This window comes from Lithobates pipiens, unplaced genomic scaffold, assembly GCF_037356315.1.
Source record: "Lithobates pipiens isolate NorthernLeopardFrog02 unplaced genomic scaffold, aLitPip1_a1.2 Scaffold_3, whole genome shotgun sequence".
NCBI lineage: Eukaryota > Metazoa > Chordata > Amphibia > Anura > Ranidae > Lithobates > Lithobates pipiens.
In genome coordinates this window covers 175,908,403-175,927,977 of record NW_027507790.1, presented here as the reverse complement: position 1 = coordinate 175,927,977, position 19,575 = coordinate 175,908,403, and the positions used below count along the sequence as shown (strand labels likewise).

The 19,575-nt window shown below is 43.3% G+C and overlaps 1 protein-coding gene across 1 annotated transcript in view; it reads right to left on the bottom strand.

The window, feature by feature from the left end:
* Positions 1-19,575, bottom strand: part of LOC143940794 (beta-hexosaminidase subunit beta-like) — a 41,839-nt gene that overhangs the window by 21,922 nt on the left and 342 nt on the right. The window contains exons 2-4 of the mRNA XM_077462527.1: positions 6,172-6,320; positions 3,851-3,916; positions 1,021-1,067 (exon numbers count right to left, since the gene is read on the bottom strand). Of these exons, the coding sequence (XP_077318653.1) occupies positions 1,021-1,067; positions 3,851-3,916; positions 6,172-6,320 (262 nt within the window). The remainder of the gene's footprint in view (positions 1-1,020; positions 1,068-3,850; positions 3,917-6,171; positions 6,321-19,575) is intronic.

Here is a 19,575-nt window from a genome sequence, read left to right as displayed (position 1 = left end):
CCCAGGAAGAGGCTGTCACCCAGGGATGGACTGGACATCGGGACTACCGGGAGATTCCCGGTGGGCCGATGGCTCAGTGGGCCGGTTTCAGTGGTCTCCTATTGCCTCGGAGGACCCGTCAAATCGCCGACAGCTGGCGCCTGTTGGGTAGATTGAGGTTTAGCCAGTACGCAGAGTAGCGCAGGAAGTGCCTGTCTAATAAGTTCTCTCTCTCTCATGCCACACAGTGCTGTTCGCTCCCCCGTGGCCCCTCCTCTCCAGATGTTGTCACAAGCCAATGGGGATAGACGAGGAGATGCCATCGGGGAGCGAACTTACAGACAGGTGCTTCCTGCGCTACTCTGCATGCTGGCCAGGCTAGTAAACGATCCATAATGTGCCCCGAGCCTTGATGTGCCTCAATGTCGTGTGTCCTGATGTGCTGTGCCCTGATGTACCGTGACCTGATGTGCTGGGCTCTCTGTAGTGTGCCCCGATGTGCACTGTATCCTGATGTGTTATGCCCTGGGCTGGTCTGGATGAAGTCCAGGGCCACATTTTTGTCCCAGTCCAGCCCTGCTGTCACCTACACTGCAGTGTGCAAGAACCCATTCAGGAAATGAAGATTTGAGTTAATCAATCATGTGAAGAGGTGCTATATGACAGACACAAAATTGGAAGTATAAAGAGGGAGCCCTCCTCTATGGCAGTTAATAAAAACTGGAGTTCCGCTTTAATAAATAAGGTTCCCCATAATGAAGTACAACTGAACAATTGTGGGTCCCAAACAAAGAATGTGCTGAGAGTTACACACTGCATGCAGCTAAAAGCACTGAGAGCAGCAACAACCAGATTTTCAACAAGGCCATAGTGATCTCACAGAACCGCATTGAAATCAGTCATGGGACAGACTTTTCTCATATTTGTCAGTCATCAAAAGGAGAACAAATATAAAAAGAAGCAATGGGAGCCTTTGTATTGCTCACAGAAAACAAAAAACACACACACCTTTGGGAAGAGTTCTACATAATGAATACTTACTGCTCCAGTGCTGTCTTTATAAACTAGCTGGCTGAACGTCTCAAGACCTTAAGGAAAAAATAAATAAATAAATAAATAAATAAAAAAGTGCAAAAGTCAGGTGCGTTTCCTTGTATGTCAATGTTGGGAAACATTTAAAAACAGAAAGGCAGGAATTAAAATGTCTACACATTGCCTCTTCACTAATGAGGACAGCCCAGCCTGCCAGGCAAGGCACTTAGCCAAATGATGGCGTCTCACTCCTTTCATAGAGTAATTACTGTACTTCATAATGAAGATTGAACAAAATCTGTAAGAGTAAATCCTTCATGTCTTTCTGGTAGGGGTTAGTGACATGAACGTCGGCAAAGAAATATTGCCATGGAATATATACAGACATGGTAGAAGTTGGCAGGAGATTCAACCCATGGGCACCCACCTAAAACTGAAATGTCACATTTAATGGAACTGATGAGCAATGAAATAAAATGTTCAAGCATGTTAATGGTTAATGAAATAATACGTTACCCATCTGCTGACTGCTTACCTACCAAGATGTGAACACAATACAAAGTCTAAGGAAAAACTTGGCCTAAGCTGTCAAATTAAAATATAACCAAAAGGCAATTTTCTGGTTTTTGGGGTTTTTTTGGAGCGTGGAGAGGGACTGGAAGATCTATTGGGCTTCTATTGCTGTTAGTGCCATTGTTCACCCTTTTTATTAACCTTGTTTATTGACAGTGAAAGTAAAAGGAAATTCCACATTTTGGGTTGTCCCTGGAAAAGTTACAGGAGAAAATCGGAGCCGCGATACCGGGAAGTAACCCCCGGGAAGGATGTCGCCGGCCAGCGCTGTGTATGGGCACCACCTATGCATACTAGCTCATTATGACTGTCTTCCAGGTGTTTTTTTTTTTTTTTCAAAGTGGGTTTACAACCACTTTAACTGTGCTGCTGCCACAGCAATATTACCCAAAAAAATACAGGGTACAAGAGTAAAAAGCAGCAAATAAAAGCACTGGCAATTTGTGATGCCACCATTTTTCATCCACAGGCCTTGCCATCTCTGAATATTTGTAAACCAAGCAACAGGCCAGAAGGACAAGAGATGCAATTAGAGGAAAAAAGGGCATCACTTCCCTTCCTGTAGCTCGGGTAACATGAAGCCATCTCCTCTGTCTCCCTTATTACTGGTGGACGGTGCAATCCATGTTTAGTATATAATCATGCAGTACAAAATTTCATAGCACTCAAAACTGTTGTTGGGTAAGGTAATCTAGGATATACAGGAGACCAAAGCCAACCACGGTCAGGATGATGCCTGAGCATAACAGTGCTGGCATTCTGGAGAGAAAAATAAGCAAATCGTCCTGGGAGATTATGGTCATCTCTTTAAAAACAGAAAGGAAAACTGGTATGTGTTTCAACTCATTTCTGAGAATGCATGTACTAAACATGAAAACAACCCCATGTCACCATGTCTAAATTTAATGCACAATCCTAAAACACAGCTAGAATGGGTCAGAATGGGGACCAATAATAGGAGCATGTGATAATGGAAGAGATGAGAACCTTGATTACTATGAGTACTATGCTAAAATATTTGCTGCAAAACAAGTTTGCTTTCATGCATCCCTCCCCAGCATCAGCCTTACCTTTCCTTCATGTCCACCACTGCTTTGTGCAGCCACAAAAGAGGAAAAAAAAAAAGTCTGCGTAAGTTCCAAACAGCTCAAGACAGAGATAAGAATTGATGGCCTGCCCTCATGCAACAGTGCTGGGCCAAGCACCGGGCTGTCACATGATCCCATACCTTACAGTGGTTTTGCTCAAAGTGGCTGAAATGAGGATGATGTCTCGAGGAAAAGGCAGTAAAGCTTTCAGCTGGAATTATACACTACGACTTAAGTCCAAGGAGGTGCATGACATCTCCTGAGCTTATTGCTATTGTTGGTCTGCCCAAATTACACTCCAGATACTTGGGATTGTGAGAGAAGAGAAAAAAAAATAAAAAAAGGCACACAGAGCAGCTATGCCTGCCCCTCAACCTCTACTGCCCATTGACAGAAGCCTTTGTATTTTGTGAATGTGTTCACATAGTACCAAGGCTTTTGTGATTGGGTAGGAGGATTAGAGGGGCAGGCATAGTAGCTGTAGCGACCCTCCTGTTCAAGATGCAGAGCTCAGAATGATCAGTATTGCTCTCCCGGGACTATAGCCATAGCTGTCTTCTGAGAGTACTATAAAGCTGCCAGATGTAAAATATTTTGGCTAAGCCTAGAAGGTGTCATGCACTTGCTGGACTTAACTCATAGTGTGCCTTTCTTAAAAATGAGCTGAATTCCTGGAATTTAGCTTTAAAAGCAAACATGTCGCTTTGCCCTCCGGGGGCAATGGGGGGGAGGGGGGGGGTGGCCGTCAAGGTTTTGGAGGCTACAGTTACAGTCCAGTGCTAGGACATTGTTAGCCCAAGTTGGTGTTGCTGGAGCTTGCCTCTACCTCAAACATATCTACTGGCCCATCAACATGATGGAAAGCCAAACTTGAAATGTACAGGGGGGTAGAAATGGGCGGGTAAGCTTTAGCACCAACATGAAGTCCTCAAACCATGCATGGCATTCTTCAATAACCGCACCTTTAATTTAAAAATATTTGGATAAATTCCTAAGGTGGCATTTTAAAAACCCATCTCTCAAATTCCCCAAACACTAACAGACTTGCATTATTGGATTTTTTATTTGCTATATACTGTACTATAGAGAAAAGAGCAGAAAGACTTAGTAACCTGGATCAGTCCTGACAGGTATGGATTTCAACTGGAGATTCCAAATGTATATGGAAAAGTGCTTACCCCTCACAGCACCCCAGACTTGACTTGCTTGAAGAACAGCTCCATCTTCATTAACGGACAGCTTATCTACAATGAAAAAAAAAAAAAAAAAAAAAAAAAAAAATGAAAAAGAAGAAATACATTTGAAATCTAAAAAAATAAATAAAAAAAAATTGATAACTGATCAAATAAATGAAAACAGGACTCCTTTCAAAGGTTTTGGGTGGATGGGGATAGGGTTGGCGTGTTACTAGTAATGGCCAGCCCACATAAGATAGCAATCTCTTTTTCTATCAAAATTGTAGACAGAACATATAGCCGCTTAATTAAGGGGATATAAAGCTTGTTATGCCTTAACATTTCCACCACTGTAAAGTATAAGATGCCCTATTCAATGCAGTGCACCAGACAAACTGTCAAACCATCCAATGGCTGATGTCTAAACTAATCACATGTGCAGCATCGTGGCAGTTATAGATTAAACAGAGGCAAAGATGGCAGCTTCCTTGGCTGAAAACGAAAGGGGGGGGGGGGGGTATTTATAAATAAGTATTCACAGCCTTTGCCATGACGCTCATAATTGAGTCCAGCTGCATCCTGTTACCACTGGTCATCCTTGAGAGGTTTCTACAACTTGGATTGGAGTCCACCTGTGGTAAATTCAGTTGATCGGACATAATTTGAAAAGGCAGAAAGGTAACAGTGCATGTCAGAGCACAAACCAAGTCCATGGTATTGTTTGTAGACCTCTGAGAAGGATTGCATTGAGGAACAGATCTGGGGAAGGGTACAGAAAACTTTCTGCAGCATTGAAGGTCCCAATGAGCACAGTGGCCTCCATCATCCATAGATTGAAGTAGTTTGGAACCACCAGTACTCTTCCTGGAGTGGGTCACCCGGCCAAACTGAGCGAGCGAGGGAGAAGGGCCTTAGTCATTGAGGTGACCAAGAACCCGATGATCACTGACAGAGCTCCAGCATTTCTCTGCGGAGAGAGGAGAACCTTCAAGAAGAACCACCATCTCTGCAGCACTTTTGCAATTGCAATTAGTGAAAATGATATGCATTTCAGCTTACCAGTCCTTAAAATGTGGTGGCTACAACTTCTCATTTGAAGCTGGCAATATGGTGTCCTAGGGTGGCTACTCACATTTATTACACTGCATCTATGAAGGGAACTATTGTCGTCACACTAGGACAGAGCGATAAACATGCCTCCGACTATCTCTTTTACAAGGACAGGCAGGGGGTACTTTCTTGGATTTAGAAAACCCTCAAAGCCCAGTTTCAAAAACATTTTTTGTCTGGCGCTCATACAGCTCATAACCATGAACAGAATTTAGAAGCAGATCAGCTGGCCTCACACTTTTCCTATCAGACCAAGACTTACACAGTCTGCACATAAGGATACCTAGATTACAATGGGGGCCTGAATCATCATTAAATGTTACAGGCACCTGCACTGCAAAAACATCGGAATATAAAAAGGTCACTTTCTGTGGCCTTTCCTGTGTATATCAATATACATATATTGATGTAAATAAATTGGATTTCTACAAATCATCCCTTCTTGTACACTCACACTGAAATACTCATGATTCAGCGGGCCATAGACAGACAGCTCAAATGTCATACGATTTCTGCTGAATAGGCCACAATTTGAGCCGTGAGTGGCCTTGCAAAAACTACAATCGGCACAACAAAATCGTCAACTAAAAACTATGAAAAGGGATTCTGTTTTTTTTTTCCCCCTTTCAACCAATGGAAGAAAAAATAAATAAAAAATAAATAAAAAGGGGAAGAGGGAAGGAGGAAGAGGCTACTACACCCCCCCCCCCCCCCCTACGCACTTGATGTTAATGGGGGGAATCCACCCTGCTGAGGAATTGTATTCTGAAAGCAGAGAGGCTTGCCCACCATCAGAATACACCGATTAGCATTGCCAGCTTTAGCTTACAGCACTGATCAAGCAGGTAAAATCTTACAGGGGCAGTTGTGCAGCAGTCAAATCAGTAGATCAGCTTCTGTACAAACTCATGGATAAATGGATGAAAATTTGTCCAGTCCCTGCTGAATTTCGATCCATGTATGGCCAGCTTTAGCCAAGTGGTATATTATTGCCTGAACAGTGACTGCATGCCATGAGATGCGGTCACTATTTGCATTTGGCACGGTGGTTGTTGAATACAATCCACATGCATGGATAGGGGATACTATTGGCTAAACAAGAGAAAAATCAAGCTGTGGATGGTTAGCCTTAGTTTAGATAAAACCCAAGATAAAAAAAATAAACAAAAAACAAGTCACATGGTTTGCTTGGTACTAAAGTTCTAAATACTCACATGACTCATCTGAACGGACGTTGGGATACTTGTGACATTCGTTGTCCTTTGAGGTGACGATGACCTGGAGTTGTACTAATCGTCCTGCCCTTGGTTTACCTGCAGGTACATCTTCCAGTCGCAGGAAACCAAATATGTAATTGAAGTATCTGGTAACAAACATTGGAAGGTTTAAATGTGTGCATTAAAGCTGAAATTCTGTGATTTTTTTTTTTTTAATCTGTACCAGTGCTTACAATGAAGGAAGATAACAGCTGATGATTCATTTGTTGTTAAGGGCACGGCGGCCGTCTTCCTTAACAACCAGCTAGTGTTAAAGACATCGGGGGCCGTCAGCTCCAAACATTTGCATCGGAGCCGCATCTAAATTCCCAGCTGAACCGCTGCTTAGGAAATTGGGAGTGAAACCGGAGGGGAAATTCACACGGGACATGCGAGAACCCAGGCTTAAATCTACCAACAGCTCTGCAATACAAGGGCCTGCCTGACTAGATAGGAATAGATTGGATAGATTCCCTTTTGAAATTTTGGTAAATCTAAAATTGAGCATACAAAGATTGCAACATGTATTTATTACTGTATATTTCAAATGTATCTTATTATCTTGGAATTCTGCATAGCCCTGGTGTAGGTCTGCTCTCGGGGCGACAATGCTAGATTCTCGCTGCTAAATGTTACTTCCTGCCAGTGTTGTCGGCCCCTGCATCTCTTTTCCTGTCCTGGTGACATGTACGCCTGGAACAAGAATTCAAATTAATGATAAAGCTCTGACAGTGCGTCTGTAAACCGCTCCTATCAGGATGAGTGACAATTTTTTTTGAAAGCTGGCAATCTTCTACCTTGAACCAACATCTTAGGAGATTCTACATCACTTCCAGCAGTGACCCAAAAGCTACAGTTTAACCCACCAGCCACCCAATATGGCCTGTCACGGAATTTTGGTCACGTGACTGGAAAACAAAAAACTTACTTTTTGAACACCCTTCCTTTAAAAATCACTTTTTTTTTTTATCATTAGTGACCTGTTTTGGAAGTTGTGGTTTTACAAACATGAACCCTTTTCTCTGCCACAGCTGTTTTTGCATTTTTTTCTGCACACTAACATTTTAGGCCTGAAGATTACTTCAGCACTTCAATACCAGACACTTTACCCACATCCTGCCCAAGCCAATTTTGAATGACAAAAGATAGGTGGAACGCTGTGTGCTGCTATAAACAAACTAAACACCAAAATTCTATAGATGGTGACAGCTGCCGACACTTCCCAAACCTTCCCACAATGTGATCAAATGAAAAACTCTATATATTATTATACATGTCTTGTGCACATGCACCGACATATAAATGTGTCACGCTATGTATCGCAGAGTAACTAACTGCGATGCAACCTTCTAATATTATAAACTTATTATGAAAATATTCCTATCCCCATAAAGGTGCTGATTAATAAGGTTACGAATCCATATAAATACATGAAAATTTTTTTTTTTTAATCTAATATATAATCACGTGAAATGCATATATATCCAGTGCCTGATGATCATACATACATACACACACACACACACTAATATCCAATTTCTAATAATAAAGCGCTCGTGCTCAGTGAATATAACGTGAATGAAATCAATAAAATGCCATCAAGTCCAAAAAAAAAAATAATAATATTTAAAAAAATTAAAAGACCAAAATTGGAACGAACATAAAAGCAAACAGTCCTTAAGGCTGAGTTCACACCGCTGCGGCAGCGAGAACCGGATGTGATTCGCACCGCAAATCACATCCGATCTCTGTGCGATGCGAGTTCAGCCATACAGATAGTATGGCTGAATTCGCATCGCACCAGCCGCAAACTCGCACGGGACCCTTTTTTTGGTCTGCAGCAGAATCGGATCGCATGGGTGTTCACACCATGCAATCCGATTCCTGTCCGAGTTTGCAGATCGCACTGCGATATGCGAACTGAACTGGGGGTGTCATTAACATTTCACTGACACTCCCAGCAGTCCGCATAGAGCAGTGTGAACTGCCGGCGGGAGGCATGCGATGCATGCAGGAAAACGCCGCGGATTCGCAGCGTTCCCGCATCGCTCCGGTGTGAACCCAGCCTCAAAGTACAGTGACTTTGTGCAAAATTGTGCTCTCCTCCCCCATCAGGTGTGCCCTCACTTAAATTTTAAGCTCAAAATGATTAGTATCAGCCGGGGGAATCTTGATTCTCTCTTTTATTCCTGTAGTGGCTGCTATAGACGCCTCTCACTGCAAGCCTCCTCCACACTCTGGCTGTACACCTTCTGCCAAGCCTCCTCACATATCCCATAGGGAGGGTAATAAAGGCACACAATAGTGTAATACCGTTTAAGTAATATATATTCACTTCAAAACATCTAATCCATCAAACTCAAATTTAAATAAATAAAATAACCTCTGTATAAAAAGGTGCTTATAGTGCTGCAGTGGTAAGGGGGGGTAGGGTCACCTGTTCCCGGATCTGCAGCGCCGGTGGTGTTGCGTTCAGATGCTCCTACACCGCCTCCCCGCGATACCTCCTTTCTGTGCGTCAGGCAGTCAGTCAATTTTGAATGACAATTGCGAAGTCATGCAACACAAATTCTTTTATCATTTTGTTACCACAAATAGGGCTTTTTTTTTGGGTGGTATTTGATCACTGCTGGGGTTTTTTTTCTTTGTGCAAGTTTTCTCCTTCACTGATGAGCACCGATGAGGCTGCACTGACAGGCACTGATGAGGTGCCATCAATCAGGTGGCACTAATGGATGGCACGGATAGACGAGCACTAATAGGGAGGCACTGTCAGGCATTAGTGATGGGCGCTGACTGCCACCATCCGTGGGCACTGATTAGCATTAATTTGGGGCACAGACTGGCATCCCTGGTGGTCATCAGTAGTGGTAATCACTGGTTGTCATCAGTGGTGGGAATCTCTGGTGGTCTGAAGTGGGCATTCTGAGAGGGCTGTACTGATAATCTGATTTTTTTTTTTTTTTCTTTAAATGCATCCTGGTCTAGGGCTGATCATTCCCATGTAATTACTCCACGAGTGATTACATGCAACTGGCCATGGATTAGCTGTGGGAGTGGTCAGCCTTCCATTACTTTTCAATGGGAATGCTGCAATATTTGGAAACCCTTGCTAGTTCTCCTGCATGTAATCGCTAATGGTTCAATTTTCAAGTGTGACTGGGGGCTTATAGCATAGAATGTCTCTTCTATTATAAGAAGACTGCCTGCTCACAATGTCTTGCATTAGTTTAAGCCTCAAACACACGATCAGATTTTCCACAAACAAAACCTCAGACTTTTGTCCGAAGGGTGTTGGCCCCAAACTTGTCTTGCATACAAATGGTAAGGAATTGTCGGCCAACTAACACGAACGTAGCACATGGCTTTTCTGCTCTTTAGCACCACCCTTTGGGCTCTTTGTGCTAGGTTTTGTGTTAGTAGAAGTTTGGCAAGTGCCGATTCTCGCTTTTCGTTTTGCACTTTTCATTTTGTTTCTGAACGGCCGTTCGTCAACCAGACATGTTGCGGATTCAAATTATTGCTTTGACCCAGACCAGTCCAAGAACCGGAGGAGGAGGATTTCTTGAACCAAAAATTGGTTGCTTTATTAATGGTGACCAATTCTGTCATATGCCTTTGCTGCAGGAGCTCCAGGGGAATAATCCGGATGATTTTCTGAATTATCTCAGGGTGATGAATCCCCTGCTTTGACCAACTCTGAGCATTGTTTACCCCTATATTAAGAAGCAGGACACATGCATGAGGCTTTTATTTTATTTTTTGGTTGTATAATGATTTAATATTTTCTATATTTTTGGGTGCATAGAATGTACTTTTTGGTTAAGTTTTATTGGCAGATGGCACGTCTAATTTTGTTTTATTTTTTCTAAATTCACAATAAAAAAAATAAAAAAATAAAATTGTGGAGAATACTTGGCTTGCGTTTTCCTTCAAAAATGACAGTTTGGGAGTAGACAGTTACAGTTAAAAAAAAAAAAAAAAAATACAATGTAAAATTGACAAGGGAAACCAACATAGTTGTATCTTTGATAATGGTGTTGTGGGAACTTGCCCAAAAAAATAAATAAAAAAAATAAAGCAAAACAAAAAAATAAAAAATAAAATAAAAAACCATAATATTATTCTTGAGGTCACTTGAAAATGAGAGCCTTTTAAAATAGAGGAACACCATCATTTGAGATTTCATTATTTTCCACGTCACGAATGTTAATTCTCCATTAAGAAAAGCTAGTTTACAAGACTGACCACTTCTGGCTCATCCTTGCTTCCGAGCATGCGTGTTTGTACTTTTGTCCGATGGACTTGTGTACACGCTTGGAAAATCTGAGAGACATTGTCCGATGGAGCGTACAACTGGTCGGATTTTCCACCAGCAGCCTGTCATCGAACATTTCCCATCGGAAAATCCGTGTGTAGGAGGCTTAAGTTCTACTTTACGTATCATACTCTGTACCCTGAACCAAGGCGTGTCACTTCTGTAGCAGGTTAGGCAATTCAATGCAGTTTACCTCTATATTTACTGCATATTCCATATTTCCTAATGATTTTATAACTAGTTGGCGGCTGTAAACCAATAAAGCCAAGTGACAGAAAACAGAGCGCGCTTTTCTCACCAGCCCTATTCAGACACTATGTATACCTTCCATGTACAGGACATAGCTCATACTGGATGTGGGTTCTAACACTTCACCAGCAGAACAGCAAAGTCATGTGATCACACAGAAAATCGCACATAGTTTAATGACAGTTGCTGCTACTGACCGGTCTGTCCTGTCTGTAAAACAGGAAAGTTGAGTTTCTTAGATGAGGGCCCGGAGATAATACCGTCATGTGACATGTAGGAAGATTACTCTGTACTGAGGTGACTCTGTGCTTGAGGTCGGGTCACATGCAACCGTCTTGTTAGATTGAGAAGCAAACTGTCATCTAGCAGCAGTTAGAGAACTACAAGTCTTGTTTTTCAGAGAACAAACCATCATCAATACAATCTATTTACTGAATGATCTTAGCAGTGGGGAAAAACAGAATGCACAGACTGGAGCACAATATAACTGGCCATACACAGCTTATATTTCACAGCCATGGGTGGCACTGCCAACACCACCCGACTCAATAAACTTAAATTAAAGGGATTGTAAAGGTAAACGTTTCCTCACTTTAATGCATTCTATGCATTACGGTGAAAAAACATCTGACAGTGCCGGCGCCCCCAGCCCCCCTGTTTTACTTACCTGACCCCTGGAAAGTCCCACGCTCGCCCCGACGTCCTCTTCACCACTCAACCTGCCCGTTTATTGGCTGGAGTAAATGGATTGAAAGCAGCGCAGCCATTGGCTCGTGGTGCTGTCAATCACATCCAATGGCGCGGCGTGCGGGGCCGAGTGATGCAGTGAGCGGCTATAGCTGCTGGCTGTATCACGGGAGCGCACCCGCAAGTGCTTCTCACCATGTGAGGGAGCTCGCATGAACGTGAGAAGTACTTGCGCGGGGGGGGAAGCCGAGACAGCCGCCGAGGGACCCCAGAAGACCAGGTTCGGGGTCACTCTGTGCAAAACTAGCTGCACAGTGGAGGTAAGTATAACATGTTTGTTATTTTTAAAAAAATAAAAAAAGTACCAGTTACTTACCGGTAACTGTCTTTCTGGGAAATCTTCCAGGACGGCAGGCCTGAGAGATGAGAGGCTCCTCCCCACAGGAAACACAATCAATCGACAGCTGTTTTAAGTCCCCACCCTTCCCCTTGATCCTCAGTTTGTAGAGAAGTAACTCCTGAACCAGGTTCACAAGGGAAATCATTCCTCATAGGTACTCACCTTCTAGTGTTCTAGAATTTTCCCTCCTCCAACGGGCGGGAAGTAGGCCTGCCGTCCTGGAAGATTTCCCAGAAAGACAGTTACCGGTAAGTAACTGGTACTTTTCTCAAGTCATCTTCCAGGACGGCACACCTGAGAGGATAAACAAGTACCTCAGGCCTACCTTAGGGTGGGGCCACTGCAAAACCCTCTTGGCGAACCTTGGCTCTGCAGTGAGCTTTACCTCCACTCCATACGCTCATATGCTTGAAGAAGGCATGTTAGCTGGATCATGCGGCTGATCTGCAGGTCTGCTCCACAGATGTTCCTGCCTTTTCCGCTTCAGATGCAGTATCTAGGTGAAATGGGCTCTTAAAAATGGAATCAGAAAACATGTTAAACTTGTAGGTTAGCAATGTTGCCTATCTCACACATCTAACAACCATGGCCTATTATGCCTGTAGGTGCTACTTAGAACCACTAAAAAGATAAAATAAGAGACCTGTGTAAGACAAGGACACTACATTAATCAATAAGAGGGCCTGTCTTAACACTATCCTGTTGAGGGAAATAAAACTGCTTCCCTTTTATCTTTATGTCAGCAAAAGACCAAAGGGAAGCCTACTTAAGGGAAATAGATTAACAGAAGCTTGAACCCTGGGTTTAAGGCATGCCCAATCTATGTCCTTACTTACGCCTGAGAGCCTTCTTCAGGAGATTAAAGTCCCTAGCAGGAGTAGACTACCCATATTGCTATGTCTAGTTTTGCTAAAAGGGCAAAATGAAGGCCATGCACCGAGCCGAAACCTATTCGATCGGGTATACATCTTTATACTTCATCCTCAGGCCCTAATACTCCTCTGAACAGAACTCTCCAAGTTCTTACTAAACAGGGCGATTCATTATCCCCTTCCTCCAGTGTCCCATAACCCTACAGGGCTTCAACCCTAGGAAATGGTTCTGGCATCCCTGAATGCAAGTGGTCAAGGTTTTCTGACATGTGGCAGCTGCAGCCCGAACTCCTGGCCCCTCCATGGAAAAGAAGGCTGAAATACAAAAGGTGATACATGCATTATTAATATCACAAATAAAATGATCATAGATTGTGGGCACGGCACAATAGAGTTAGACAGAAAGGACACAAGCATAGACAACAATGTTGTGTGCCTGAGTGTGACTAGCTAAAAAAATATATCAAATATGGGAAGAGACCCAAATCTGAACCTCAACGTAGACAAACAGTCCTCATAGTCTGGTTTTCTGATGTGCTGCCAAGACGTAAAAACATTAAGACTCAAGCAAACCCTAAATGCTGCGTATTTCTTTAGTGCAGCTAGCTAGGTCATAACTGATATATAAATACGGAAAGGACAGGAACCCCCTTTACTGTTGTGCTTTACCTATGTACAGCAAAACAAGGCTATAAAGACAGAAAGACCCAAACTTCTATGTTGTGTATTTCTGACAAACCACCAAATACAGTTATAAGATTAATATGAACACCAACTCCCGTGTTGTGCATTTCTGCTATGCCACAGGGAAAAATATGGAACACAAGACAATCCTTTCTGTCATGCACTTCTGTAGTGTAGTTCAGATAGAACCAACACTGAGAAAGGACACGAGCAACCTGCAGCATTGTGTTTTTCTGAAACAGAAAGCACCAACAAGCTTCAATCTTGAGTATTTCTGCTGTGCAACAACATAAAAGCAGACACTGAGGAAAAAGACAGACAGCCTTTACAGCTGCAATCTTTCTGGTCCGCTGCAAAATAAAACAATAACGCCATGATGAGTATTCCTGCTGTGTAGCAAAACCTCAATCAGAAGGGACAGATAAGTTTAGGGTTCCCACACCCGTGCGACCCAACCTGCGACTTGGGACTGCAAGACGCATGAGAAGTCATATACTATGGCTTCCAATGGGTACCATTTGTGTCTGTGCGACACCAGCAGTCCCTGATTCCTGGATCCACAGACCTCAAGATTACACAGGTCGCAGGGAGAAAAAAAAAAAAACAAATAGCAATTTTCAGGTCGAACAAGTAAGGGGTCCCCAATGCTGTGACTCCCTGGAGGATTGCAGCCAACAAACCCCTGCTGTGTATCCCTAAGATGCAGAAAGGTAGATCCATGAGAAACACTGCTTAGCCTGATATACAAACGATAAGGCAGTAAATATAGGACATACAGGACACAAACATTCAATCTTTGTGTATGTCTGATGTGTAGTAATATACCAATACTGAGCAGAGAGGCCACCATCCTCAATGTGTCTCTCAGCTGAGCAGCAAAAACAAAATCAGAAAAAGACAAGCAACCTTCACTGCTGTGTCCTTTCTGATATGCAGCCAATAAGGCAGTATATGCAAGACATAAAAGGACAGACAACCTTCAATCTTGTATATGTCTGATGTGCAACAATATAACAATTCTGAATAGAGATAGCACATCCATATTGAAGCGATTTGGCCTTGCGACTCAACATGTCAAATCGCATGGCTAAAATCAGCACAACACCACTTTGTGGTGCTACACGGATTACCAAAGGCAGTATATGTACTACACCTGGCAGGGGTTCAATTTGTATTTCTGCTATGTAGCCCAACAAATTTGAACCATCAATTTTCACTGCTGCCTTTCTGATAAGGCAGTAATACAGGACACAAAACCTCACAGACCTTAATGCTGTATAAATCTGATGTGCAACAATAAAACACTATGAATAGAGATAGCACATCCATATTGAAATGATTTGTCATGCGACTCAACATGTCAAATCGCATGTTTAAACTCGGCAGCCATTGCCGTTAATCGCACTGTCTGAATCAGCACAGCGCCACGCAAATCAGGACCATCAGACTTCACTGCTGCCTTTCTGATAAGTAACCAACAAGGCAGTAAAACTGGACACAAAGCCCCACAGACAGACCTCAATCTTGTGTATGTCTGATGTGCAACAATATAACCATTATGAGCAGAGATGTCACCAGACACAATGATGTGCATTTCTGCTGTGCAACACAAAACCAGAAAGTACAGACCACCTTCACTGTTGTATTTTTCTGATCTGTAGCCAAACAAAGCAGTACCTTTAGTATATAAAGGACAGCAAACAAGCTTCAGTGCAGTGCATTTCTGATGTACAGCAATATAGTCCTTATTAAGCAGAGATGTCACAGATCTCAATGTGTATTTCTGCTGTGCCACAAAAACATCCCAGCAAGCACAAACCTTCACTACTGAGGTCTACTGGTGTGCAGCCAATGAGGAGTCATGGTCTATCCCTTTATGAAATAACCAACAGGCAATTTATTTCATAGGCATAGCCTGGGCTGTAGATACTAAACCTTCACCACCAGAGAAGGAACAGATCCTAAAATGGTTGGACACCCTACTATTAGTAGTAGTTGTTGTCCTACCTTACCTCCATAGACTGAGCAAACGCTAGCCAGCACCTATCCAGGTGGTGCTGATTAGCAACTAAAGTCTCAATGAGCCCAGCCCTAGAGACCAATTTAAGACCTCTCTAGAAGAAGTGGTTACCAGTTTAGCCTGGGAGGTAAATAGCTATTTGCAGGCTTCAAACAATCAATTATGTAGCTCTTGCATAGGTTTGCACAGAAAATCCTCAATTAAAAGGATGTAGGGAGCGATCTATGGTGAATCGCCTTTAGATCTGCCACTGCGTGGATTGTAGCCCAAACCAATAAAAAAAAAAAGTTTCTTCTTACCTCCTACACTATAATATAAACACAGTGTAAAGGTGGAGTGGGAGGTTGGAGCTTATGAAAGTTAACTATAGCAGGCAACCCCCAAAAGGAGGATCTGTGACAAGGGAACCCCTACTGTGCCACACAGTAGCTTGGTCTCTGCCCCTCCTTGAATGTTAGGTCAGCTTTTAAACATTGTGAAGCAACTTCAGATTCCTAGCAGCTGGGCTAATAGGGCCGGTAACCTAGTGCACCTGCTGACCAGGGGAGCTTCTGAATCCACCAACCACTGCCCAATTAATAACCTGTTCAGTGGTATACCTGGCCTGTAAGTAACTTTGTATCTACCAGGTCCCCTCTGTACGCTATATTCATCCCTACTAAATGTACCACAACTGGGCATGTAGGGAGAGGCTGGCAACCTACTGCTGCGATAACCACAGTGTCTCTGCTGTAAGAGGGAGCTGTGGCTGGTGGTTTTAGCAGTGGCGTCTGCGCTATTTGTATCCCGACCCCAAGTTCTGCACTGCACCAGTCAGTATATACACGGGGAAGGGGGAGCAATGGCCTACCTACCTCTTTCTCATCTGAAGTGGTTTAGGCACACTCGTTCCTCTGCACCACCTGTCCACCATACAGCTTCTCTGATGTAAGAGGGGCTGCAGCTGGTGTTTTTAGCAGAAGCTTAAGGGCTATTTGAATCCAGACCCCAGGTGAGATCTCAAATGCCCAGGAACCCTCTGGTTGGAATTGGGGATTTTGCAGCTAAATTCCCACGGCAAAAGGAAAGTAAAGCACTCACCGTTGTCGTCTTCCTCTTTTTGCCACAGCCAGCGGGCTTGCTTTTCCATCCTTATGGTCCACACGCAAGGAGGATAGCCGCCAAAGTGCTTCCCCCCCCCAACTGCTGTCCCCATAGGGAGGTGCCAGGTTAGGCTGTGTCCTGCACTGTACCAGTCAGTCTATATACATGGGGGGGGGGGGCAATGCCTTCCATTCCTCATTCCCATCTTCATATCTGAGGTGGTTAAGGCAGACATCCACCGTAGTAAACTGGTGCCTCCTCGCTCTAGAGAAAGGAGGATGTGGGCGCCTGCTCCTACTGACTCACAGCCTTCCCTCCTGGGTAAGAACGCCGCTGCCATTTTCCCGAAGTTTGAAAATGACGCGGTGCTTGTTGCCACGCCCTCTCCGGCAGCCCACGCGAGCTACCGGGGACCCAGGAGTCGGGGACAAGATCCCCCTGGAAAGAACCGATGGCCAGCACCCCCGTCTGAACAGCCACCTGTACAGGTAAGGAGGGGGAGACAGGATAATGGCCCCTGAAGTTCTGGGTACACCACTGTACCCAGGGTCCTTCAGCTCTCAGGGGGGCTCTTCCAATTTCTGCTGCCCGACCTGAGGAAAAGATAGGGGAACCCCCCAGGAAGGACAAGAATATCCTACCAGACCCAGAGGCTTCCCAGGCTTGTGGTCCGGCTCCCAGGGGGAGACCACCAGCCCCAGGCTTCGGGTCATTTGGAAAAAAACAAACAGTTTCGCTGTGTAGGGAGAAACACAATCAAAAACTGAGGATCAAGGGGAAGGGTGGGGACTTAAAACAGCTGTCGATTGATTGTGTTTCCTGTGGGGAGGAGCCTCTCATCTCTCAGGCCTGCCGTCCTGGAAGATGACTTGAGAAAATTCTCTTTACAACCCCTATAAGAAAGTCAGCCAATCAGATGCTGCCATTGTTCAGGTACTCAGACAGCTGCGGGTCCTGTTACAATAGCTGGTAGCGGGAGATTCCTCTATGCATCTTTCTTGTCTAAAGCCTCATACGATTGTTGGCAGGGGACTGTCTGTTAACAGACTGCTGTCCTAAAATCTTACCGTTAGTACACTTCTTTTGAGAATTGTCCAACTTTCCTCCAACAAATGTTGGATGACAGGCTAGTAAATTTTTGGCTGGCAACAGTCTGTTGTCCGATTTTTGGATGGTCAGTACACAAGTCAGTCAGTCACACAAAAGTCAAAAACATGCTTGGAATCAATACTCACCAAACATGACATTAGCAGAAGGGGCCCAAAGGGTGGCGCTCAAGAGCTGAAATTCCTCATAGTACGTCACTACGTTTGTGTTTGTGGTACGATAATAGTGTACCGTTAGTATGCAAGATCCTGGCACACCCCCTTAAGACAAAAATCTGGCGCTCGGTTGGCCAACAACCATACCGCGTGTACGAGGCCTTAGAGAGAATGATGTTCACTGCCATCCCCCATCAATGTGCCACACGGTGTTAGGAAGAGCCGTGTGGCACATTTGTGCATGTGTGGCTGGTCCCCATGCATGCACAAAGATGCACGGTTATTGAAATTCTAAACTGTGGCGTGTCTGTGTATATGCAGAAATTACACACACACAGGTGTGCCGGAGTCCTTCATGTACAAAGAGAGCTCTAATCGTGTTATAAAAACAACAAAAAACACCCCAATTGAAAATTATGCATCCGGCGCCCCCCCGTATGTAGATCAGGGGGCCGGCACCTGTGCACCCCTAATGGACAGGCCGCCACTAGTGATCACAGGTATATTTGGGGAGGGGGAGGGACAGCGTAAATTTTGGGTGTCATGTCAGTAAATTTCAATCTGGTAGGTTGGCAACACTGTTGGAGATGATCCCACATATATTAGGGGAGTGAACACACACACACACACACACACACACACTCTATATTAGGGCTGAAACAACGAATCGATTAATTGACAACTAATAGATTGCGAAAATAATCGATTAATTTCATAATCGATTAATCGGGCACTAACATAATGTGGTTAAAAAAAACTAAAAATGAGCCCTTTATAGTACAAGACAAGCAAATAATCGCTACTATAAATATTTCTTTCACGGTTCTATAGTTATAAAAAAAAAAAAAAAAAAAAAAAAAAAAAAAAAAAAAAAAAAAACCCCTTACAATAGTGATTATGTGCTTTTCTTTGTACTATAAAAAGGGCCAATTTTATTTTTTTTAACCCCATTATGTTACTAAATGTCTTAGACCTGGTTCACATGTATGTGTTTTTGGTGCTTTTTGCCGAAACGCACTACAGTTCATTTACATGGTTTCCTATGGGACAGGCTCACATCTATGCTTTTTTCAGCAGCTGCGTATTTGGAAAGGGTTCGGCTTTTTTTTAAACGTGAAACTGCTTTTTTTTGTCCAATAAACTTCAATGCAGAAGCTGCAGCAAAGCGTGTAATGCATTTTTGCAGAAATTTGTGTTTTTTAATCTGCCCAACAACAAAATTGGACAAAAAATAAAAAAAAAAATGCAAAAACGCAAATCACGGCAAAATCATGTACGCAAAAATCAAAACGCTCAGCAAAAAGCACTGCAGAACAGATCAAAAGCAAACTACATAAGTGTGTACCGAGCCTTATGCTGGCCACATGGATCAATTTGAGAATATTCATATGAGAAATCTTTGTACATTGTGTGTGTGTGTATATATATATATATATATATATATATATATTTATTGGGGAGGAGGTGACCACATATATATTGAAGGGGGGGGGGGGGTGATCACACATACACATATATATATATATATATATATATATATATATATATGGGGGGGAGGTGATCACATATATATATTGGGGGGGAGGTGATCACATATATATATTGGGGGGAGGTGATCACATATATATATTGGGGGAGGTGATCACACATACACATATATATATATATATATATATATGGGGGGGGGAGGTGATCACATATATATATTGGGGGGGAGGTGATCACATATATATATTGGGGGAGGTGATCACATATATGGGGGGGGAGGTGATCACATATATGGTGGG